Source organism: Eretmochelys imbricata, chromosome 23, assembly GCF_965152235.1.
Source record: "Eretmochelys imbricata isolate rEreImb1 chromosome 23, rEreImb1.hap1, whole genome shotgun sequence".
Taxonomy (NCBI): Eukaryota; Metazoa; Chordata; order Testudines; family Cheloniidae; genus Eretmochelys; species Eretmochelys imbricata.
In genome coordinates, this window is record NC_135594.1 from 1,301,827 (window position 1) to 1,325,763 (window position 23,937).

Sequence of the window (23,937 nt, forward strand, 5' to 3'; positions counted from 1 at the left end):
GTTCAACAGCAACAGCGAATGGCTACAAGGACGGATCCTGCATCCAGCTGAAGCTGCAGGGGAAATTCAGGGAGGCTGAAGGGAATTAGTGCCCAGGATGGAATTTCGCTTGGACATCAGGTTTTTAACGCCCCCCCCCCCCCCCAGCCCCCTGCCGCCTTTTGGAAAACAGGCCGTGGGCTTTGCGGGGGGCAGAAGCAGAGGGAGTTCCGCAGCCTCCCCCCTCCCTGGCCCTCGGTTCTCTCCTGACGCCCCACACAGCACGGCCACCCGCAGCCCTGCTTTTCCCGAGGTCACCCAGCCAAGCGGGGCCGGGGCCTGCTGAGACGCACAAACCCGGCTGAGCTGGGCCCCAGCACGGATCCCCTGGGCTCAGGTGGGTTCGTTCTGCCTTTTAGCCTGAAATAAATTCCTGGTGGAGGGGGTGTGAGAGCCACCCGCCCCCTCCCACAAGCAGAGAGCTGCACAAGGCGGCGAACGAGACGGCTCACTATGTGCACTGGAGCAGCAGTTAGAAACCCTGGCCGAGATCGGGGGCCCTGTCGGGCCGAGACCCTGAGCATGAGACAGTCCCTGGCCCTAAGATCTCAGTCGAAAGAGACAAAGCGAGGATCATTGTCCCCATTTTACAGCTGAGGAAATGGAGGCCCAGGGACCAGCAGAGACGTGCCCAAGGCCACTATGACAATATGGGACTGTTCTTAATGTTTTCTCTGAATACTGGGTGTGTGCCTCAGTTTCCCCTATGCCTTTCTTAAGTCTCTAGGTGGGGGGCTCAGGGGGGTGATTGTCGCAGAGCCCTGGGGGCCAGTGTGATGGTGTCTGCACAGAGACTGGCCGACACCCTGTCTCCTGGCCACTGATGGCCTGGCCCCCCACCCCCCGCAAAGGTGCCGACTGAAGGGGCTAGAGAACAAAGAGATCAAGTGACTCCTGGCCCAGGAAAGAGACAAAGGCCAGAGGAGGGACTGGAGAGTTTCAGTTTGGAGCTGGCTGGGGAAATGGGGGGAGGTCCAGATGGGGCTCTGGCCTCCCTGGCCCCAAGACGGACCTGACTGAGGGGTCCTGTTCTCTACACCTGCAAACTCTGTGTTAGACCATGTTCCTGTCGTCTAATAAACCTTCTGTTTTGCTGGCTGGCTGAGAGTCCCGTCTGACTGTGGAGTTGGGGGGCAGGGCCCTGTGCCCCCCCCGACCCCACCCAGGCAGACTTGCTGTGGGAAGCACAGGGTGGGGCAGGGGACGCTGAATGATACTCCGAGGTCAGACCCAGGAAGGTGGAAGCCGGGTGAGCTGTGTGTCCTGCAGACAGGCTGCTCCCCGAGAGGAGACTCCCCCAGAGTCCTGCCTGGCTTCGTGGGGAGCAGTTCCAGAGCATCGCCCGGGGACCCCGTGACAACTGGTGGCAGGGGTGGGATCTACTGCACCCCATGGGCCGAACATCCTGCAGTAAGCGACTGGGGAGCAGTAAAACAAAGGGGGGTAACGAGGACCAGGCGTGCTGAAGGCTCAGAGAGGGGCGGTTTCAGGGAGCGGAGGAGCTACGCTTAACCCCTGGGAGTGTGTGACCAGCGAGAAGGACTTTTGCAGTAACAGGGGCCCCCAGGGGATTGCAGCGAGTGGTCCCAGGGGCGGAGGAGACTGCGGCTTGGCCCTGGGAGAGAGAAGGACTTTTGCAGTAACAGGGTCCCCCGGGGGATTGCAGCGAGCGGTCCCAGGGGCGGAGGAGTCTGCAGCTCGACCCTGGCAAAGAGGTGGTGACCTCGAGAAGGGCTGGCACACGAGGGGTTCTCCCTGGAAACCGTGGGGAGCTGAGAGCACACAGGCCTGCGAGTCCACAACAACTTGGGAAGAGCGGAGTGATGGCCTGTCCCCGTCTCCTTCAGAAGGCCATTGTAACCCTGTTGTAACAAGGCTGGTTCTGGCGGGACCCTCCCGGAGAGGCGCCAATTCCAGACAAACGGCTTCAAGCAGGGCAGTCACAGCCCCAGGCTGGGGTTTCTGTGCCCACCAAGGCAAACCAAACCCGCCAGACAGAGAGGACTTCGGTCTCACCCCACTGGCTAACCACAAGTCACACAAGCAATTCCCTTAGACACCCCAGTTTCCCAGTATCCCCACCAGTGCCACTTGTTATGGGGACGAAGGGTTATGAAAACCAATACCCCCGTAAAAGAAGAAAGGTTCTCTCGATCCCAAAGGACCAAGCCCCAGGCCCAGGTCAATGTACAAATCAGATCTTACCCACAAATCACGCTGTTGCCAATCCCTTAGAATCTGAAATCTAAAGGTTTATTCATAAAAGGAAAAGGATAGAGGTGAGAGCTGGAATGGGTGAAATGGAATCAATGACACACAGTCATGGCAAAGTCCTTGGTTCAGGCTTGTAGCAGTGACGGAATAAACGGCAGGTTCAAATCAAGTCTCTGGAGAACATCCCCAGCTGGGATGGGTCCTTCAGTGTAGCCAAGTCCCTCCAAAGGTTGGAAGCAGGACTGAAGACAGGATGGAGAGGAGGCATCAGCCCTTTCTAGTCTCCTCCAAGAGTAAGAACCCCTCTTTGTTCAGACTGTGGAAAGTTACAGGAAAATGGAGTTTGGAGTCATATGGGCAGGTCCCTGCACCCTTTGCTGAGTCCCCAGGCGTGTCTGCCTTCCCTCAGTGGGTCATTGTATCGCTGATGGTCCTTAATGGGCCATCGAGCAGGCTAGGCAGAGCTGACGCCAACGTGTCTGGGGCGTCCCCAGAAGCAGAGCATAAATTGGAAATACAGACAGTACAGAGCCAATAGTCATCTCTCTAACTACAAAAATGATACCCACATATAGACAGCACAGTCCTAACCCGCCAACCATCACCTTGTCTGAGACACCTCATTTGACCCCCTTTATACAAGACTTGGTGCCACGACAGGACCTTGGTTGCCACAATGATCTATACGGTCCCAGATTATGTCAATAACGCCACCCCTGTGCAAAAAGAGAGGGTTACGCATGGGAAAGCCTTCGAGCCGGAGTTGAACCAGCAACCCTGCAGAGGAGGAGGGGCCCAGGCCATCAGTTGCCAGGAGACAGGGTATCGGCCATTCTCTGTGCAGACCCCATCACACCTGCCTAGGGCTCTGCAACACTCACACCCCCTGATCCCACCACCTGGATACTTAAGGAATGCCTAGGGGAAACTGAGGCACCCACCCAGTATTCAGAGAAAACATTAAGAACAGTCCCACTTCGTCACAGACACCCAGGCAGTTTGTGGCAGAGGTGGGAGCAAAGTCCAACTCCCCTGAGTCTCGGCACAGGGCCCCTGCTGCCCTCCTTGCTCTGGCTGCAGACGCGCAGCACCTGCTGCCCTGGGGCTGTTCCCACAAATACTGTTCTCAAGAATTTCTGCCCCTCACTCCCGACCTACAGCCCCCTGCTAGCCCAGCCCTGCCCCCCCAGCCCTGCCGGTGCCCCTCACTCCCAACCCGCAGCCCCTCATGTTGTCAATGGGTCTGCCCTTGCTTGGGCTGGAACTGCCGGGTGCTTTGATGACGTCCCCAAAGGGGGGAAATGCTCCCTGCTCCCCGCACTGGTCGTGCGCTGGGCCAGGCCAGGCCAGGGGCTTTTCCCGACCCTGCTGCATGCCAGGACCTCATGGTCCCCCGGGGCTGGATGAACAGACTCAGCCCCTGGGAATGGACCCCCCTCCCTGCAGCCATGGGGGGGGGGGTGTGTGAGCTCTGTCCCTCCCCGCCCCTAGCCTGAGCCAATGGCCAGGCACTAACCTGGGCTGAGATGCACCAATAGTGCGTGGGGGCCCCCAGCTGACCCCTAACGAAGCATTAATTAGCAGGGCCAGGGCCAGGGTTAGGGCCTGCAGCTGGTGCCTTTATCCTCCCCCACCCCCAGCTGTTCCTCTCGGGCAGGATGATACGGGCTGCGCTGGGCCAACCCCCCAAGTACCATGAGCTGAGAGCCTGGCCCCCGCAGCAGAGAACGGTACCGGGACGCGGCCCCCGCAGGACCAGCCCAAGCCTGGGAGGCTGCTAAAGGCCACTGAGCTCCAGCTGCCCCCCTGCTCTCAGGGGGGTGCCCTTGGTACCCCAGGACCTGCCCGGGGAAATTCCCCCTCCAGTAACCATGGGGGGTGCCCCCGGGGAGCCAAGTTTGTTCCCCTCCCATATGGGGCCTGGTGGGGGGCTGTACATGGGAGGGGGGGTCTCCCTGCCCTCACCCCCGGTGAGTCAGTCTGGGCTCTTGGCCCAGCTCCACAGAAAGCGAGTTCCACCCCTCCTTGCCCATTTTGGGTTCGCTGGGCCCGGACACCTGGGTCCTGAGCATGGGGGGGGGGCATCCTGTGCCCATAACAAGCTCCCCTCCAGCGTCCCCAAAGGCTGAGGCTGGAACCCAGAAGTCCTGAACCGGCCTTCCCCTAGGGCTGCGCTGTGGGGGCTCCCTGCTGGGGCCCAGGTTGGGTCTTCCCAGCCCCAGGGGCAAGACAAGAGGCAGCTCAGCCTGGGGGCAGCGACCTCCAGGCCACACTCTGGCTCCTAGGCCCCCTAGGGGATGTTGTGGGGTCCAGGGAACCCCCCCCATGATGGGGTCACCCCCCGACCCCCTGATGCCCGGGTCTCTCAGCAGCTGCAGGCAGAAGAGAAACGGGAGCCGCTGAAAAGCAAGAACAAGGGCATTGGCGGGGACAAGGGGGCCACAAAGGTGAGTTTGGAGCCCCTGGGTGGGGGGGGCAGCGTTCACTGTCTGCGCGGCCCCCACCGCCCCAGGGCTGCAGCCTCAAGAGCAGCCGGATGGGCTCTGAGGTGACCGAGTTCGGCTCCCAGCTCTGCTACTGCCACCCCGGATCTGCCCCCCAGCTATGTGCCTCAGTTTCCCCACCTGTCCCGTGGGGAGAAGGAGCCTTCCTCTGCCTGTGCAGACCGGGAGCTCCTTGGGGCAGGGCCCTGAGCTCAGTCAGGGTCTGGGCCGTGCCCGGCCCCATGGGGGGCCCTGATCTAAGTCAGAGGGGTGGGGGTGTCTGTTGGGTGCTACCGTAACACACCTAATAGGCAGGCATTGTCCAAGCTCAGACTGTGCAGGGAGGGTCACGGTGGCTTGGAGGGGTCCCCGCTGGGGCAGGATGAAGTGTCCAAGAAGGCCCCCAGTTGGGCCAGCCCAGCGTTAGGGGGCAGCAGGGGTGGGGGGGTGCAGTGCAGTTGCCCTGAACTTTGTGGGGGTGCTGAAAATGCAGATCAGCTTCTCACCCCCCCCCCCCAAACCTGCTGTTTGCAAACTACCAGCCCCCCAGGTGCTCGGGAAGAGTTGCTCACCCCACACAGCAGGGGGTGCTGGGGGCATGTGCCCCTAGCCGGCTGCTGTGATTCTGGGGGGCTGATGGGGAGGTGTGGCCCATGCTTGGGGCGGTGAATCCCGGCAGTGTCTCGGGGCCTCTGTCCTGCCCCGGTGACAAGGGGTGTCGGCCAGGACGCCGGGGTCCTTCTCCCAAACGCCCCCCATGCTCACAGCTGGGGCTGAGGGTCCTGGCTCTGTGTGGGGCTGCCAGGCTCTGGAGGCGGGGGACTCGGGGTCACAGACCCGTCATCCTAGGGTGGCTGGCTCCCCCAGGGCAGCGGGGCGCTGACGGGGCGCGGGGGCGTTCTCAGCTCTCCGCCCAGGGCCCTGTGGCATTCCCGCTGCCCCCACCCCTCTCTCCCGCAGAAGAAGCCGCAGGGAAGCCGGGTCCGAGAGGCGGCACCAGAGAAAGCAGCAGCTGTTTGCCCCAGGGTCCCCGCGAACCCCGTCCTGCAGGGAGGTAGGGGCCTGGCCGGAGGGGCGGGCCGTGGGGCGGGAGGCTGCAGGCCCAGGGTGCCACCAGCCAGTGCCAGCACGGGGGAGCTGCAAACCGGGCAGCCCGCGATGCACCTGCCTCTGGGGTGGAGGGGCTGGTGGGGAGCCCCGCAGCGGTGGGACCGAAGGGCCATGAGCGAAGAGTTCGCCAGCCCGGGGCGCTGGGGGGGGCGTGGCTGGCGACCCCGTCTCTCCCCGCAGGGGACCCCGAGGGGGGGGGCCGGGTGCTGCTCTCTGTGCCCGGGGCGCTGGGGGGGGGCGTGGCTGGTGACCCTGACTCTCCCCGCAGGGGGCCCTGATGGGGGGCTGCCCGGGGGGGGCCAGCCCCTGCTCTGCGTGCCCGGGGCGCTGGGGGGGGCGTGGCTGGCGACCCCGTCTCTCCCCGCAGGGGACCCCGAGGGGGGGGGGGCGGGCGCTGCTGTCTGTGCCCGGGGCGCTGGGGGGGGCGTGGCTGGTGACCCCGTCTCTCCCCGCAGGGGACCCCGAGGGGGGGCGGGCGGGCGCTGCTGTCTGTGCCCGGGGCGCTGGGGGGGGCGTGGCTGGTGACCCCGTCTCTCCCCACAGGGGACCCCGAGGAGGGGGGGCCGGGTGCTGCTGACTGTGCCCGGGGCGCTGGGGGGGGCGTGGCTGGCGACCCCGTCTCTCCCCGCAGGGGGCCCCGAGGGGGGGGGGGCGGGCGCTGCTGTCTGTGCCCGGGGCGCTGGGGGGGCGTGGCTGGCGACCCCGTCTCTCCCCGCAGGGGACCCCGAGGGGGGGGGGCGGGCGCTGCTGTCTGTGCCCGGGGCGCTGGGGGGGGCGTGGCTGGCGACCCCGACTCTCCCCGCAGGGGACCCCGAGGGGGGGGGGCGGGCGCTGCTGTCTGTGCCCGGGGCGCTGGGGGGGGCGTGGCTGGTGACCCCGACTCTCCCCGCAGGGGACCCCGAGGAGGGGGGGCGGGCGCTGCTCTCTGTGCCCGGGGCGCTGGGGGGGCGTGGCTGGTGACCCCGTCTCTCCCCGCAGGGGGCCCCGAGGGGGGGCGGGCGGGCGCTGCTCTCTGTGCCCGGGGCGCTGGGGGGGGCGTGGCTGGTGACCCCGACTCTCCCCGCAGGGGACCCCGAGGGGGGGGGGGCGGGCGCTGCTGTCTGTGCCCGGGGCGCTGGGGGGGGCGTGGCTGGTGACCCCGACTCTCCCCGCAGGGGACCCCGAGGGGGGGGGGGCGGGCGCTGCTGTCTGTGCCCGGGGCGCTGGGGGGGGCGTGGCTGGTGACCCCGACTCTCCCCGCAGGGGACCCCGAGGGGGGGGGGGCGGGCGCTGCTCTCTGTGCCCGGGGCGCTGGGGGGGGCGTGGCTGGCGACCCCGTCTCTCCCCGCAGGGGACCCCGAGGGGGGGGGGCCGGGTGCTGCTCTCTGTGCCCGGGGCGCTGGGGGGGGCGTGGCTGGTGACCCCGACTCTCCCCGCAGGGGGCCCTGACGGGGGGCTGCCCGGGGGGGGCCAGCCCCTGCTCTGCGTGCCCGGGGCGCTGGGGGGGGCGTGGCTGGCGACCCCGTCTCTCCCCGCAGGGGACCCCGAGGGGGGGGGCGGGCGGGCGCTGCTCTCTGTGCCCGGGGCGCTGGGGAGGGCGTGGCTGGCGACCCCGTCTCTCCCCACAGGGGACCCCGAGGAGGGGGGGCCGGGTGCTGCTGACTGTGCCCGGGGCGCTGGGGGGGGGCGTGGCTGGCGACCCCGTCTCTCCCCACAGGGGACCCCGAGGAGGGGGGGCGGGCGCTGCTCTCTGTGCCCGGGGCGCTGGGGGGGGCGTGGCTGGTGACCCCGTCTCTCCCCGCAGGGGACCCCGAGGGGGGGCGGGCGGGCGCTGCTGTCTGTGCCCGGGGCGCTGGGGGGGGCGTGGCTGGTGACCCCGTCTCTCCCCGCAGGGGGCCCTGACGGGGGGCTGCCCGGGGGGGGCCAGCCCCTGCTCTGCGTGCCCGGGGCGCTGGGGGGGGCGTGGCTGGTGACCCCGTCTCTCCCCGCAGGGGGCCCTGACGGGGGGCTGCCCGGGGGGGGCCAGCCCCTGCTCTGCGTGCCCGGGGCGCTGGGGGGGCGTGGCTGGCGACCCCGTCTCTCCCCGCAGGGGGCCCCGAGGGGGGGGGCCAGGCACTGTTGTCTGTGCCCGGGGCGCTGGGGGGGGCGTGGCTGGTGACCCCGTCTCTCCCCGCAGGGGGCCCTGACGGGGGGCTGCCCGGGGGGGGCCAGCCCCTGCTCTGCGTGCCCGGGGCGCTGGGGGGGCGTGGCTGGTGACCCCGTCTCTCCCCGCAGGGGGCCCCGAGGGGGGGGGCCAGGCACTGTTGTCTGTGCCCGGGGCGCTGGGGGGGGCGTGGCTGGTGACCCCGTCTCTCCCCGCAGGGGGCCCCGAGGGGGGGGGGGCGGGCGCTGCTGTCTGTGCCCGGGGCGCTGGGGGGGCGTGGCTGGTGACCCCGTCTCTCCCCGCAGGGGGCCCCGAGGGGGGGGGCCAGGCACTGTTGTCTGTGCCCGGGGCGCTGGGGGGGGCGTGGCTGGTGACCCCGTCTCTCCCCGCAGGGGGCCCTGACGGGGGGCTGCCCGGGGGGGGCCAGCCCCTGCTCTGCGTGCCCGGGGCGCTGGGGGGGGCGTGGCTGGTGACCCCGACTCTCCCCGCAGGGGGCCCTGACGGGGGGCTGCCCGGGGGGGGCCAGCCCCTGCTCTGCGTGCCCGGGGCGCTGGCCGAGGAGCTGGTGCAGGCGCTGGTGAGCCTGGGCATGGCCCTGGAGCGGGAATACGCCTTGGACATCTTCACCAGCATGATGGTGAGTGCCGGGGGGGGAAGGGGGCAGCATGGCCGGGGGGGTTAAAGGTCACGTGACAATGGCTTCCCGGCTGCCCCATGGCTGATGTCCCTGGGTGGGGGGAGCAGCTTTTTTGGGGGTTGGACCAGCCCCGCCCCCAACTACCCCCATGATGAAAAATGGGGCTCCCCCCCCCAGTCCTGGCAGGAGCAACCCAAAGGCCCTGGCTGATTCCTGGGTCCCATCCCCAGCTCTGGGAGGGGAGTGGGGGCTAGCGGTTAGAGCAGGGGGGGCTGGGATCCAGGACTCCTGGGTCCCATCCCCGGCTCTGGGAGGGGAGAGGGGGCTAGTGGTTAGAGCAAGAGGGGCTGGGAGCCAGGACTCCTGGGTTCTCTCCCCAGCTCTGGGAGGGGAGTGGGGGCTAGTGGTTAGAGCAAGAGGGGCTGGGAGCCAGGACTCCTGGGTCCCATCCCCGGCTCTGGGAGGGGAGAGGGGGCTAGTGGTTAGAGCAGGGGGGGCTTGGGGCCAGGACTCCTGGGTTCTCTCCCCAGCTCTGGGAGGGGAGTGGGGGCTAGTGGTTAGAGCAAGAGGGGCTGGGAGCCAGGACTCCTGGGTCCCATCCCCGGCTCTGGGAGGGGAGAGGGGGCTAGTGGTTAGAGCAGGGGGGGCTTGGGGCCAGGACTCCTGGGTTCTCTCCCCAGCTCTGGGAGGGGAGTGGGGGCTAGCGGTTAGAGCAGGGGGGGCTGGGAGCCAGGACTCCTGGGTTCTCTCCCCAGCTCTGGGAGGGGAGTGGGGGCTAGTGGTTAGAGCAAGAGGGGCTGGGAGCCAGGACTCCTGGGTTCTCTCCCCAGCTCTGGGAGGGGAGTGGGGGCTAGTGGTTAGAGCAAGAGGGGCTGGGAGCCAGGACTCCTGGGTCCCATCCCCGGCTCTGGGAGGGGAGAGGGGGCTAGTGGTTAGAGCAGGGGGGGCTTGGGGCCAGGACTCCTGGGTTCTCTCCCAGCTCTGGCCCAGCCCCATGGCGTGTCCCTTCCGGCCCCTGGGCTCGGCCACTGCCCCATCCCCACGTTTCTCTCCCGTCCCCAGAGGAAACAATCCAGCTACGTCTTCCGGAGCTGGGAGGTGCCGCGCACCGTGACGGCCGAGATGCGGGCGCTCATCGTCGACTGGCTCGTGCAGGTGCACGTAGGTATCGGTGAACCCCCCCCGCTGCCCCCTGGGACCCGACGGCCCCACACCAGGCAGACCGACAACCCCCCAGCCCTGGCAGGGTCCCTGGGCATGGAGCCTCCGGGATCAGGGGAGGGCGAAGAGGGGGTGGGGTTGGGCTGGGTTTGCCCCTGAAGGGGAGGAGCAGCCTGGGACTCCTGGGTTCTACCCCTGTGGCAGATGGTTGGGCAGGTCTCTCCCCACCTCGTGGTGCCTCAGTTTCCCCCTGCATAAAATGGGCAATAATTCCCCCGCCCCCAGGGGATAAAGAGATCACACTCAGTGCCCCCCCCCCCACCGGCACCATCGCCCTGTCCCTGTGCCCCCATTTTCGGTTGCTCTGGTGACGATTGCTCTGGTGACCCGGTCCCCCCAGGAGTACCTGGGCCTGGCGGACGACACGCTCTACCTGGCCGTCTACCTGATGAACGCCTACATGAAGGTGGCGCGAGTGAGGGTCCCGGCCCTGCAGCTGCTGGGTGTCACCTGCCTCTTCGTGGCCTGCAAAGTGGAGGAGTGCACCTTCCCCGAGGTCAGGCAGGGCGCCCGGACGCCTGGGTTCCGCCCTGGCTCTGGTGGGCTAGAGCAGGAGGGGCTGGGAGCCAGGACTCCTGGGTTCTCTCCCTGGCTGTGGGAGGGGGGTGGAATGTCACGGACTCTCAGGTCGTGCCCACTCTTGGCCCGTGCGGTCCCTGGGGGGAACCCCCTTCAGTGAGACAGCCCTTCTCGGGGGTCCACTCTCTCCCAGGGGTCCAGCCCTTGCACCTCCTGGAGCTGCACCTCTACGAGCCTTAGCACCCCGGTTTCTCACCGTGGGCCCCCTCAGGGAGTCCACTCGCTCTGGCCCCCCGGGGCCTCCACTCCCAGAGGGAATGATGCCTCCCTGTTCTCTAGCCTGGAGCGATTCTCAGCTGGGGTAAAACAGGAGGGTTTATTGAGAGTCCAAACCCAGCACAGGAACCTCGCCTGGCCTCCCTCAGCCCAGCACATCCCAGTCTCTCCTGCGACCAGGGGGGCTCTGCCTGCTCCCCCTCTCCAGCCCCGAGCCCCCCTGCTTCCCAGCTGGGCCTCTCAGATTCCCCGGCTCTGTCCATTGTCTCTTCTCTAGGTAAACAGGGTCACCTGGGTCCCTCTCCCCTCTTTTGTCCTCTGGCCCCTCTGGCTGGGACCAGCTGGTCAGGTCACCGGGGTCCTGTCCCCACAGCCCATTGTCCCCCCACTGGCCAGACCCGGCTGGGACTCCCGAGCTGGGCCTCTGGGTCCCCAGGTCCCCAGTCGCCGGGGTCTCCATTCTCCAGGCCATTGGCCGGGGTCCCAAGGTCCTTCGCCGGTCCTGTGTCCCCCACAAACTCCCTCTCCCCTCCCCTCGTTAAACCCGTAACGCCCAGGGAAACCGAGTCCCACCCCCTCTGCATGCAACCCACTGGAAAACACGGAAAAACAAGAAAATCCCCCACTTCGTGACACGGGGTTTAGTGGTTAAAGCAGGGGGCTGGGAGCCAGGACTCCCGGGCTCTGTTGTTTCTAGGAGGGGCTGGGGGAGGCTGGCTGCTGTTCCGGCCGCAGGAGCTGCTGGGGGCTGGGAGGTGAGATGTGGGGGCGCCCGGCCCAGCCCTGCTTCCCTTGCAGCCGGCCGAGCTCTGCTTCATGACCGAGGACTCGTTCAGCCGCCGGGAGCTGCTGTGCATGGAGCGCAAGGTCCTGTCCCGCCTCAACTTCCAGCTGCATTTCACCAGCCCCCTGCACCTGCTGCGGCTGCTGGCGGCCCTGGGCCACTGTGGCCCGAAGGTGAGCGCCGGGGCTGGGGTCTTGCTGTGGCCGCAGGCTGGGGAGCTGGGCAGGGCGGGGAGCCAGGACTCCTGGGTTCCATTCCCAGCTCTGGGCGGGGAGTGGGGTCTAGTGGTTAGAGCAGGGGGGGCTGGGAGCCAGGACTCCTGGGTTCTATCCCTGGCTCTGGGCAGGGAGTGGGGGCTAGGGGTAGGTGAGGGGCGCTGGGTTTCCCAGCGGCAGGGGGCGCTGTGGACCGGTCTGACCCGTGTGCCCCCCCAGGTCCATCACCTGGCCATGTACTTCATGGAGCTGTGTCTGATGGAGGCAGACTGTGTGGCGTTCGAGCCGGCCCAGCTGGCTGCGGCTGCCCTGGGCCTGGCGCAGCGGGTGCTGCAGGAGGCGGGCGCCGGGGGCTTGGGCACCGGGCCGGAGGGCTCCACGCAGCTCTGCCTCTACAGGTGGGTAACGTGGGTGCAGGCGTGGGGGGGGGGGGATCCCTGAAATGCGGCCGGCAGGAGCTCCAGCTGTCTGGGGCCCAGGTGGGCCACGGAGCCACAGGCCCTGTGCTGGACAGGAGGGTGGGGGGTTCCCCGCAGCCGGGGGTGGGGGGTTCCCACGCTGGGTGACGCCCTCCCCCGGCTCTCGTTGCAGCGAAGAGGCGCTCGGTGCTGTACATTGCTCCATGGCCAGGGCCGCGCTCCGGGCCGGCGGCTCCACCCTCCAGGCCGTGTTCCTGAAATACTCGCGCCCCCAGAAGCTGGGGGCCAGCACCAGCCCGGCCATCGCCACCTCCGACTACCTCGCCCGCTGCCGGAGCCAGGCACCCTGAGCCCGGCGGGGATGGGCCGGGGCATCTCCGGGGATTCCCAGCTGCTCTGGGGGGGTGTCTGTGACTGGTGATTGGCCCCTGCTAGGGAAGGGGGCCGGGCGGGCCGTGGGGCTGTTGCACAGCTGGGGGTGCAGAAAGGGGGGCGCAGGGGGACGGGTGGGTTTTCTCTAAGCCTGCCCCCCGTCTCCCTCTGTGCCCCTCGGCTCTGGGTGGAGGGGGCTGGGCCATGGGCCTGTGGCAGCCCTGAGGGGGCTGGGATCGGGGGCGGGGGCAGCATCCCCCAGGCTGGCTCCCAGCCCCCCCCCGCCCCCCCGCACAGGCCTCAAAAAAAAAAAAAAAAGAAAAAAAGAACAGGAAAAAAGCAGCTGGTGGGATAAGAAACAGGCCGGGCGCGTTTGTCGAATAAAGTGAGTTTTAATCCCCCTGGAGCCAGCTGCTCGCCGGGTGTGACGGGGGGGGCGGCCCCAGAGGCCCCCCCAGCTCCAGCTGCGCAGCCCTTGGCCCAGGCTGCCAGCAGGGGCAGGTTTCTGGTGGTTTCCCTGGGCGGGGGGAGGGACTCTGCCCCCCAGAGAACGGGTGGGTCGTAGCTGGCGGTGCTGGCTCAGACCAGGCCCTGCTTGTCTGCACAACGGGGTCCAGCACGAGGTCCCAGCACGCTGGGGGCTGCGGGGCGGGAGTGAGGGGGGCGCCGGCAGAGCTGGGGGGCGCCGGGGGCTGCGGGGCGGGAGTGAGGGGGGCGCCGGCAGAGCTGGGGGGCGCCGGGGGCTGCGGGGCGGGAGTGAGGGGGGCGCCGGCAGAGCTGGGGGGCGCCGGGGGCTGCGGGGCGGGAGTGAGGGGGGCGCCGGCAGAGCTGGGGGGCGCCGGGGGCTGCGGGGCGGGAGTGAGGGGGGCGCCGGCAGAGCTGGCGGGCGCCGGGGGCTGCGGGGCGGGAGTGAGGGGGGCGCCGGCAGAGCTGGGGGGCGCCGGGGGCTGCGGGGCGGGAGTGAGGGGCGCCGGCAGAGCTGGGGGGCGCCGGGGGCTGCGGGGCGGGAGTGAGGGGCGCCAGCAGAGCTGGGGGGGGCGCCGGGGGCTGCGGGGCGGGAGTGAGGGGGGCGCCGGGGGCTGCGGGGCGGGAGTGAGGGGCGCCGGCAGGGCTGGGGGGGCGCCGGGGGCTGCGGGGCGGGAGTGAGGGGCGCCGGCAGAGCTGGGGGGGAGCAGGGGGCTGCGGGTCGGGAGTGAGGGGCGCCGGCAGGGCTGGGGGGGCGCCGGGGGCTGCGGGGCGGGAGTGAGGGGGGCGCTGTCAGAGCTGGGGGGTGGCAGGGGGCTGCGGGGCGGGAGTGAGGGGCGCCGGCAGAGCTGGGGGGTGCCGGGGGCTGCGGGGCGGGAGTGAGGGACGCCGGCAGAGCTGGGGGGGAGCAGGGGGCTGCGGGTCGGGAGTGAGGGGGGCACCGGGGGCTGCGGGGCGGGAGTGAGGGGTGCCGGCAGAGCTGGGGGGGGAGCAGGGGGCTGCGGGGCGGGAGTGAGGGGCGCCGGCAGAGCTGGGGGGGGCGCCGGGGGCTGCGGGGCGGGAGTGAGGGGGGCGCCGGGGGCTGCGGGGCGGGAGTGAGGGACGCCGGCAGAGCTGGGGGGGAGCAGGGGGCTGCGGGTCGGGAGTGAGGGGCGCCGGCAGAGCTGGGGGGAGCAGGGGGCTGCGGGTCGGGAGTGAGGGGCTCCGGCAGAGCTGGGGGGGAGCAGGGGGCTGCGGAGCGGGAGTGAGGGGCAGCGGCAGAGCTGGGGGGGGAGCAGGGGGCTGCGGGTCGGGAGTGAGGGGCGCCGGCAGAGCTGGGGGGGGGAGCAGGGGGCTGCGGGGCGGGAGTGAGGGGCGCCGGCAGAGCTGGGGGGGGAGCAGGGGGCTGCGGGTCGGGAGTGAGGGGCGCCGGCAGAGCTGGGGGGGGGAGCAGGGGGCTGCGGGGCGGGAGTGAGGGGCGCCGGCAGAGCTGGGGGGGGAGCAGGGGGCTGCGGGGCGGGAGTGAGGGGCGCCGGCAGAGCTGGGGGGGGAGCAGGGGGCTGCGGGGCGGGAGTGAGGGGCGCTGGCAGAGCTGGGGGGGGAGCAGGGGGCTGCAGGTCGGGAGTGAGGGGCGCCGGCAGAGCTGGGGGGGGGAGCAGGCAGCTGCGGGGCGGGAGTGAGGGGCGCCGGCAGAGCTGGGGGGGGAGCAGGGGGCTGCGGGGCGGGAGTGAGGGGCGCCGGCAGAGCTGGGGGGGGAGCAGGGGGCTGCGGGTCGGGAGTGAGGGGCGCTGGCAGAGCTGGGGGGGGGAGCAGGGGGCTGCGGGTCGGGAGTGAGGGGCACTAGCAGAGCTGGGGGGGAGCAGGGGGCTGTGGGGCGGGAGTGAGGGGGGCGCCGGGGGCTGCGGGTCGGGAGTGAGGGGCGCCGGCAGAGCTGGGGGGGGGGAGCAGGGGGCTGCGGGGTGGGAGTGAGGGGCGCCGGCAGAGCTGGGGGGGGAGCAGGGGGCTGCAGGGCGGGAGTGAGGGGCGCTGGCAGAGCTGGGGGGGGAGCAGGGGGCTGCGGGTCGGGAGTGAGGGGCGCTGGCAGAGCTGGGGGGGGGAGCAGGGGGCTGCAGGTCGGGAGTGAGGGGCACTAGCAGAGCTGGGGGGGGAGCAGGGGGCTGCGGGGCGGGAGTGAGGGACGCCGGCAGAGCTGGGGGGGAGCAGGGGGCTGCGGGTCGGGAGTGAGGGGGGCACCGGGGGCTGCGGGGCGGGAGTGAGGGGTGCCGGCAGAGCTGGGGGGGGAGCAGGGGGCTGCGGGGCGGGAGTGAGGGGCGCCGGCAGAGCTGGGGGGGGCGCCGGGGGCTGCGGGGCGGGAGTGAGGGGGGCGCCGGGGGCTGCGGGGCGGGAGTGAGGGACGCCGGCAGAGCTGGGGGGGAGCAGGGGGCTGCGGGTCGGGAGTGAGGGGCGCCGGCAGAGCTGGGGGGAGCAGGGGGCTGCGGGTCGGGAGTGAGGGGCTCCGGCAGAGCTGGGGGGGAGCAGGGGGCTGCGGAGCGGGAGTGAGGGGCAGCGGCAGAGCTGGGGGGGGAGCAGGGGGCTGCGGGTCGGGAGTGAGGGGCGCCGGCAGAGCTGGGGGGGGGGAGCAGGGGGCTGCGGGGCGGGAGTGAGGGGCGCCGGCAGAGCTGGGGGGGGAGCAGGGGGCTGCGGGTCGGGAGTGAGGGGCGCCGGCAGAGCTGGGGGGGGGAGCAGGGGGCTGCGGGGCGGGAGTGAGGGGCGCCGGCAGAGCTGGGGGGGGAGCAGGGGGCTGCGGGGCGGGAGTGAGGGGCGCTGGCAGAGCTGGGGGGGGAGCAGGGGGCTGCAGGTCGGGAGTGAGGGGCGCCGGCAGAGCTGGGGGGGGGAGCAGGCAGCTGCGGGGCGGGAGTGAGGGGCGCCGGCAGAGCTGGGGGGGGAGCAGGGGGCTGCGGGGCGGGAGTGAGGGGCGCCGGCAGAGCTGGGGGGGGAGCAGGGGGCTGCGGGTCGGGAGTGAGGGGCGCTGGCAGAGCTGGGGGGGGGAGCAGGGGGCTGCGGGTCGGGAGTGAGGGGCACTAGCAGAGCTGGGGGGGAGCAGGGGGCTGTGGGGCGGGAGTGAGGGGGGCGCCGGGGGCTGCGGGTCGGGAGTGAGGGGCGCCGGCAGAGCTGGGGGGGGGGGAGCAGGGGGCTGCGGGGTGGGAGTGAGGGGCGCCGGCAGAGCTGGGGGGGGAGCAGGGGGCTGCAGGGCGGGAGTGAGGGGCGCTGGCAGAGCTGGGGGGGGAGCAGGGGGCTGCGGGTCGGGAGTGAGGGGCGCTGGCAGAGCTGGGGGGGGGAGCAGGGGGCTGCAGGTCGGGAGTGAGGGGCACTAGCAGAGCTGGGGGGGGAGCAGGGGGCTGTGGGGCGGGAGTGAGGGGGGCGCCGGGGGCTGCGGGTCGGGAGTGAGGGGCACCGGCAGAGCTGGGGGGGAGCCCAGGGCTGGGCTAGTGGTGAGTTTGGGGGGGGGTGGATGCCTACAGGGCCCCACTGTGCAAGGTGCCAGGCGCACACGCGTGTCTTCTCTCAGCTCTTCTCCCCCCCCGCCCCCCCCCCAGCCCTGGAGGCGCTTTGGGGGAGCCTGGAGAGGCTGCAGGTTGTGCCGGGAACAATTGCCCGGCAGGGGAGGGTTTGCAAAGGGGAGGGCCCCGGATTAATTCCCCAATCACGCCCCCCCCCCCCCCCCCCCCGCCGAAAGGGACTCCTGGCTTTTTAACATGGAGACATCTAAGGTCAGCGCTGCTGCGGTGCGATGGGATATTCCCACAATGCATCTGGGGAAGCTTTCCCGGTGCTGTTGCTGCAGAGCCAGCCGGCGCCTCGTCCTCGCTGCTCCCCCCGCCCCCCCCGCCGGAGTCTCAGCCTGGCCAGGGCCCCCCCAGCCCCCATCCGCTGTCTGCCCAGCGCACCCCCCCGGCTCGTCCCGAGGAGACCGGCTTTCCCCTCCGCCCGGCATGGCTCGCTGCCTCTGAGCAGGGCCATGGAGGAGCCGGGCCAGGGCTGCCCCGAGGCTGGTGGGGGGCACCGGGCCCGCGCTGAGGAGGGCGCGGCGGAGAGCCAGATCCGGAAGGCCGTGGAGTTCAAGGCGGAAGGGAACCGCTGCTACAAGGAGAAGAAATTCCGGGAGGCCATCGGGAAATACCACCGCGCCCTGCTGCAGCTCAAGGGGGTGCAGGGCCGGGCAGGGGCAGCCAGCCCGGAGCAGAGCCCGCCGGACCCGGGGCGGTGCCCGCTGACGGAGGAGCAGCTGCGGCTGGTGGAGAGCACCGAGGTGGAGTGTTACGACAGCTTGACGGGTAGGTGCTGACCCAGGGGCTGTGGGGGACGGACAGACTAGTTACAGCTCATTCTCCCACCTGTCACTTGGCAGAGCCACCATCCGTGGGGGGGGGAGACCCCCCCTGCCAGGTAGACATGGGGCCAGATTCTGATCCCAGCCCTTCCCCAGGTCAATCCGGAGTCACTCTGCCTTCGATGGGTCAGGACTGGTTCTGATCCCAGCCCCCCTGCCGAGGTCAATCCGGAGTCACTCCTGCCTGTGATGGGTCAGGGCTGGTTCTGACCCCAGCCCCCCTGCCGAGGTCAATCCGGAGTCACTCCTGCCTGCGATGGGTCAGGACTGGTTCTGATCCCAGCCCCCCTGCCGAGGTCAATCTGGAGTCACTCTGCCTGTGATGGGTCAGGACTGGTTCTGATCCCAGCCCCCCTGCCGAGGTCAATCCGGAGTCACTCCTGCCTGCGATGGGTCAGGACTGGTTCTGATCCCAGCCCCCCTGCCGAGGTCAATCCGGAGTCACTCTGCCTTCGATGGGTCAGGACTGGTTCTGATCCCAGCCCCCCTGCCGAGGTCAATCCGGAGTCACTCCTGCCTGCGATGGGGCTGGACTGGTTCTGATCCCAGCCCCCCTGCCGAGGTCAATCCGGAGTCACTCTGCCTGTGATGGGTCAGGGCTGGTTCTGATCCCAGCCCCCCGCCGAGGTCAATCCGGAGTCACTCTGCCTGTGATGGGTCAGGGCTGGTTCTGATCCCAGCCCCCCTGCCGAGGTCAATCCGGAGTCACTCCTGCCTGCGATGGGTCAGGACTGGTTCTGATCCCAGCCCCCCTGCCGAGGTCAATCTGGAGTCACTCTGCCTGTGATGGGTCAGGACTGGTTCTGATCCCAGCCCCCCTGCCGAGGTCAATCCGGAGTCACTCCTGCCTGCGATGGGTCAGGACTGGTTCTGATCCCAGCCCCCCTGCCGAGGTCAATCCGGAGTCACTCTGCCTTCGATGGGTCAGGACTGGTTCTGATCCCAGCCCCCCTGCCGAGGTCAATCCGGAGTCACTCCTGCCTGCGATGGGGCTGGACTGGTTCTGATCCCAGCCCCCCTGCCGAGGTCAATCCGGAGTCACTCTGCCTGTGATGGGTCAGGGCTGGTTCTGATCCCAGCCCCCCGCCGAGGTCAATCCGGAGTCACTCTGCCTGTGATGGGTCAGGGCTGGTTCTGATCCCAGCCCCCCTGCCGAGGTCAATCCGGAGTCACTCCTGCCTGCGATGGGTCAGGACTGGTTCTGATCCCAGCCCCCCTGCCGAGGTCAATCTGGAGTCACTCTGCCTGTGATGGGTCAGGACTGGTTCTGATCCCAGCCCCCCTGCCGAGGTCAATCCGGAGTCACTCCTGCCTGCGATGGGTCAGGACTGGTTCTGATCCCAGCCCCCCTGCCGAGGTCAATCCGGAGTCACTCTGCCTTCGATGGGTCAGGACTGGTTCTGATCCCAGCCCCCCTGCCGAGGTCAATCCGGAGTCACTCCTGCCTGCGATGGGGCTGGACTGGTTCTGATCCCAGCCCCCCTGCCGAGGTCAATCCGGAGTCACTCTGCCTGTGATGGGTCAGGGCTGGTTCTGATCCCAGCCCCCCGCCGAGGTCAATCCGGAGTCACTCTGCCTGTGATGGGTCAGGGCTGGTTCTGATCCCAGCCCCCCTGCCGAGGTCAATCCGGAGTCACTCCTGCCTGCGATGGGGCTGGAGTGTCACTCCAGCGGTGCGGCGTTACCAGGGGCTGCTCAGTGGGGCTGGTACCTCTTGCTTTCGAGCCCCACTGCGAATTGACTGACAGGGCCCAGGCAAGGGCCTGCCGTCCGGCTGGGGTCAGTCAGGAGGTGGGCCCCAGAGCTGGGTTGAGGGTTGGGCCCGTATGACATGGGGCCTTGCCCCATGGGCAGCTGTTTACACTGGTGCGCCATGCCCCCTGGCACTTCGCACAAGTGTTTACTGGTGCAAAGCATGAGCGAAAGACCCGTGGGAGCAGCCAGGCCGGGGGTCCTGGGCTTCTAGCATCTCCGCGTTGGAGAGCTAGAAGAGCCCCATTGCCGCAACTTGTGCAGCCCGCCGCGGGCCGGCCAAGGGCAGCCCAGGGCCCAGCAGGGGGATGGGGACCCAGGTGGCCGGGCGATGGGGAGGGTCGGGGTCCTGCAGTTCGCAGCTCCCAACGCCCGGCCACGTGCGTCCGCCTGTCACCGAGTCGGGCCGCGGGGGGAAGCCCCAGGGAGCCGCCTCCTCCAGCCCCACGCAGGCTCCAGAGAGCAGGGCCCTGGGCCGCAGCTGGGACCCACGTGTGCTAGGCCACGGGGCACCCCATGGGAGCCTCTCGTGAGCAACTCCCCAGGGGACCCCACGTGGCTGCAGGGTGGGGCATGGGCTGCCTGGGAAACGCTTTTGTTTTCAATTGACTCACATCCTGTGGCCAGCCCCTCACCTGGGATACTAGGGGCTGCGGGTCGGGAGTGAGGGGCACCGGCAGGGCTGGGGGGCAGGGGGGAGCCCAGGGCCGGGGTAGCAGGGGCTGCGGGTCAGGAGTGAGGGGCACCGGCGGGGCAGGGGGGAGCCCAGGGCCGGGGTAGCAGGGGCTGCGGGTCGGGAGTGAGGGGCACCGGCAGGGCTGGGGGGGAGCCCAGGGTTGGGGTAGCAGGGGCTGTGGGTCAGGAGTGAGGGGCACCGGCAGGGCTGGGGGGCAGGGGGGAGCCCAGGGCCGGGGTAGCAGGGGCTGCGGGTCGGGAGTGAGGGGCACCGGCAGGGCTCGGGGGGAGCCCAGGGTTGGGGTAGCAGGGGCTGTGGGTCAGGAGTGAGGGGCACCGGCAGGGCTGGGGGGCAGGGGGGAGCCCAGGGCCGGGTAGCAGGGGCTGCGGGTCAGGAGTGAGGGGCACCGGCAGGGCTCGGGGGGAGCCCAGGGTTGGGGTAGCAGGGGCTGTGGGTCAGGAGTGAGGGGCACCGGCAGGGCTGGGGGGCAGGGGGGAGCCCAGGGCCGGGGTAGCAGGGGCTGCGGGTCAGGAGTGAGGGGCACCGGCAGGGCTGGGGGGCAGGGGGGAGCCCAGGGCCGGGGTAGCAGGGGCTGCGGGTCGGGAGTGAGGGGCACCGGCAGGGCTCGGGGGGAGCCCAGGGTTGGGGTAGCAGGGGCTGTGGGTCAGGAGTGAGGGGCACCGGCAGGGCTGGGGGGCAGGGGGGAGCCCAGGGCCGGGGTAGCAGGGGCTGCGGGTCGGGAGTGAGGGGCACCGGCAGGGCTCGGGGGGAGCCCAGGGTTGGGGTAGCAGGGGCTGTGGGTCAGGAGTGAGGGGCACCGGCAGGGCTGGGGGGCAGGGGGGAGCCCAGGGCCGGGGTAGCAGGGGCTGCGGGTCAGGAGTGAGGGGCACCGGCAGGGCTGGGGGGCGGGGAGGAGCCCTGAGCTGGGGAACAGGAAGGTAGCGAATGGAGCTCGGCTCCCCTGGGTCCCAGCCACGCAGGGGTCAGGGCGCGGCGGGCGAGGGGTGGGCGTCCCGTCCCCAGCCCCACTGACGGCCCCTCTGCCCTGCCCAGCCTGCCTGCTGCAGTCAGAGCTGGTGAACTACGAGCGGGTGCGGGAATATTGCCTGAAAGTGCTGGAGAAACAAGGCAGCAACTTCAAAGCCACGTACCGGGCGGGCATCGCCTCCTACCACCTCGGGGACTACGCCCGCGCCCTGCTCTACCTGAAGGAGGCCAAGAGCCGGGAGCCCGCAGGTGAGCGGCCGGAGCAAGCGCCATGCCTGGCCTCGGTCCTGCTACGGGGCGCTGGGCTGCCGGGAGCGGGGTGGGAGGCTCAGCGGGGGGGTCTCCCCTGGCAGGCAGGGCCGGTCCCATGGGGCGCTGGGGGACGGGGGCTCGGGGGGGGTCTCCCCTGGCAGAGCCGGCCCCGTGGGGCACTGGGGGGTGCTGGGGGGGGGCGGGGGCTCAGCAGGGGGGGTCTCCCCTGGCAGGCAGGGCCGGCCCCGTGGGGCGCTGGGGGGGTGCTGGGGGGGCGGGGGCTCAACGGGGGGGGTCTCCCCTGGCAGAGCCGGCCCCGTGGGGCACCGGGGGGTGCTGGGGGGGCAGGGGCTCAGCAGGGGGCGCTCGGGGGGCAGGGTGGGGTGCGGGGGCTAGGCCCGAATTTCCCCCTGAGCCCTTTCCCCTTTTCCCCAGACACCAATGTCCTGCGTTACATCCAGCTGACGGAGCTGAAGATCCTGCGACGTGGGCAGCGGGACGGCTACAAGGAGCTGATTGCATAGGGCCCCCCCGGCCCCCCGGGCAGAGCGCTTGGTGCCCGGCGGTCTCCTCGTTTCCTTTCCCCCTCCGAGGAGGCGGCTGGGGGGCTCTGGGGGGGGTGAGTCCTAATGCACGATGACCCCCATCCCCCACCTGGGGCAGATCCCCCGGCCCCCCCAATGATGCCAGGGGGAGCCCCCACAGCTCTGGTGAGGGGATAAATTGACCCCATGGCATCAAGCAAATTGTCCCCCCATGGCTTCCTGGGGGGGACATCTGTGGGGGGGGGGGACGGCACCCCCCCTCCCCGAACACACAAGCAGCCTGCCTGGTGGTGGTGGCAGCCCCTGGTCTGTGAGACTGCCCCCCCACCCCAGCCCCATAGTGGAATTTGATGGGGTGGGACCCACCTTCCCCCAGGGTTGTTATGGCATCAGGAGGGGTGATGGGAAGGGGGGACGTCTGCAGAACCAGATTTCCCCCCCCCCCCCCACAGGGCCCAACTCCCCTGCTCCACCTGGCATGGAGCCCCTCCTTTCACCACCTCATGCCCCACCAGTGCTGGGGGGCAGAGCCCACCGCAGCGACTGTCCCACCCCGCCAGTGCCAGTTGCTGCCCCCACTCACGCAGCTGATGGCGATTTCTCCCCCCCCCAAATTCACAGCACGCCACGGGGCTGCTGGGCTCGTTTCCCTCCCTGCCCCCCTGTGGGGCCCAACCCCCCACGAACAAGGCTGCCCGCTGCCCCCAACATGGGCCACGCAGGATCCCAGGGGCGGGGGCTACAGAAGGGTGACGGGAGGAAGAGGCCAAACCCCCCCCCCGCCAGCTGCCCCCTGCCCCACCTCTGACCGAGGAGCCGTAGAGCAGCTGGGCCTGTGCTGGGAGTGACGTGGGTCCTGCGGGGGGTGACGTGGGGGGCAGAGACCCGGGGGCTGCATGTGGGGCGGCCGTGGACTATGGCATCGCTGTGATTTCTTGTCGAGGGTTTATTCTCCCTCCCCCACCGTAGACGCTATAAAATCCGTGTTGATTTTCTCCTGTCCTCCCTTTATTTCTGCTCTGGGGGGGACTGGGATCGGGGGCGCTGTACCGGGGGCTGCCTGGCTGGTGTTGCCAGCGTGGCCCAAGGACGCTGCCCCTGACCCTGCCCAGGGCTGGCAGCATCGGGCCCTTTCCTTAGCCCGCCGTGGGCCTTGGCCCCAGGCAGCCGCAGCAGTCGGAGAACGGCCTGGAGTTTGCCTGAGTCTGCAGGCAGCCTGCCGGCCCGGCGGTGGGGCACTGCCCATTCCCACCAAGCCTGGGGCTGCTCCCAGCGGGGCAGGGCGTCAGGGTGGGAGTGTGGGTCACGCCTCAGGCCCCCATCCCTGGGGCCAGGAGCATGCGCCTGGCTCTGCGGGGGATGGTCCTGGCGTCTTGGTGGTGTTCCGGCCCAGCCCGGGGGGATTGGGGGGAGACCGGACAGGCCGGCCTAGGGGCATGTGGGGCTGGCAGGGCGGAGTGGGCCATGGCCAGAGCGAGGCCCAGCACCCAGCCTCCTGGGTGGAGGGACGGGACGGCCACAGCTAGAAGCCCTACACCCCAGGCCGTGCCCAGAGCTGGGTGGTGAACCCAGGAGTCCTGGCTCCCAGCTACCCCCCAGTGACGAAGTGGGACTGTTCTTAATGTTTCCTCCGAATATTGTGGGGGTGCCTCAGTTTCCCCTATGCAGTTCTTAAGTATCTAGGTGGTGGGGCAAGGGTGTATGATCATTGCAGAGCCCTAGAGGGCAGGTGTGTGCAGGGGTCTGGACACAGACAATGGCCGACACCCTGTTTCCTGGCCACTGATGGCCTGGGCCCTTCCCCCCTGCAAGGTGAGAGCTAAAGGGTTGGAGAACAAAGGAATCCGGTGCCCTCCTGGCCCGGGAAAGGGACAAAGCCCAGAGGAGGAGGGGCTGGAGGGAGTTTCAGTTTGGGGCTGGCTGGGGACATGGAGTGAAGGGCAGACGGGGTTGTCTGGCTCACTGCCCCCAAAATGGACCCAGCCGAGGGGTCCTGTTCTCTGCACCTGCAAGCTCTGTGTCAGACCATGTTCCTGTCGTCTAATAAACCTTCTGTTTTACTGGCTGGCTGAGAGTCCCGTCTGACTGCGGAGTTGGGGGGCAGGACCCTCTGGCTTCCCCAGGACCCCGCCTGGGCGGACTGGCTGTGGGAAGCGCACGGAGGGGCAGAGGAGGCTGAATGCTCCGAGGTCAGACCCAGGAAGGGGGAAGCCGGGTGAGCTGTGTGTCCTGCAGACAGGCTGCTCCCAGAAAGGCGACTGCCCCAGAGTCCTGACTGGCTTCATGGGGAGCAGTTCCAGAGCATCGCCCAGGGACCCCGTGACAACTGCTGGCAGAGGTGGGATGTACTGCACCCTGTGGACGGCGCTTCCTGCAGTAAGTGACAGGGGAGCAGTAACACGAAGGGGGATTGACGAGGACCAGGCGCGCTGAAGGCTCAGAGAGGAGCGGTTTCGGGGGGCGATTAACCCCTGGGAGTGTGTGACCAGCGAGAAGGACTG

The 23,937-nt window shown here is 69.8% G+C and overlaps 2 protein-coding genes across 2 annotated transcripts; both read left to right on the forward strand.

Annotated features, from left to right (window-relative positions):
- Nucleotides 1-3,911: 3,911 nt before the first annotated feature.
- On the forward strand, nucleotides 3,912-12,389 carry CCNP (cyclin P). Its single transcript, XM_077840095.1, has 9 exons — nucleotides 3,912-3,983; nucleotides 4,623-4,700; nucleotides 5,697-5,790; nucleotides 8,460-8,605; nucleotides 9,668-9,766; nucleotides 10,167-10,322; nucleotides 11,420-11,578; nucleotides 11,840-12,018; nucleotides 12,212-12,389. Exons 1-9 carry the CDS (start codon nucleotides 3,912-3,914, stop codon nucleotides 12,387-12,389), a joined length of 1,161 nt encoding a protein of 386 aa, XP_077696221.1.
- A 4,463-nt stretch (nucleotides 12,390-16,852) lies between these two features.
- Nucleotides 16,853-21,415, forward strand: TTC9B (tetratricopeptide repeat domain 9B). Its single transcript, XM_077840103.1, has 3 exons — nucleotides 16,853-17,168; nucleotides 20,706-20,888; nucleotides 21,327-21,415. The coding sequence occupies exons 1-3, from the start codon at nucleotides 16,853-16,855 to the stop codon at nucleotides 21,413-21,415; spliced, it is 588 nt and encodes a 195-aa protein (XP_077696229.1).
- Nucleotides 21,416-23,937: the final 2,522 nt, after the last annotated feature.

Coding starts and splice junctions, on each gene's coding strand:
- CCNP (XM_077840095.1), top strand. CDS start 3,912: ATGATACGGGCTGCGCTGGGCCAACCCCCCAAGTACCATGAGCTGAGA. Junction 9,767..10,166: donor ACTGGCTCGTGCAGGTGCAC/GTAGGTATCGGT, acceptor CGGTCCCCCCAG/GAGTACCTGGGCCTGGCGGA. Junction 11,579..11,839: donor TGGGCCACTGTGGCCCGAAG/GTGAGCGCCGGG, acceptor GTGCCCCCCCAG/GTCCATCACCTGGCCATGTA.
- TTC9B (XM_077840103.1), top strand. CDS start 16,853: ATGGAGGAGCCGGGCCAGGGCTGCCCCGAGGCTGGTGGGGGGCACCGG. Junction 17,169..20,705: donor GTGTTACGACAGCTTGACGG/GTAGGTGCTGAC, acceptor TGCCCTGCCCAG/CCTGCCTGCTGCAGTCAGAG. Junction 20,889..21,326: donor CAAGAGCCGGGAGCCCGCAG/GTGAGCGGCCGG, acceptor CCTTTTCCCCAG/ACACCAATGTCCTGCGTTAC.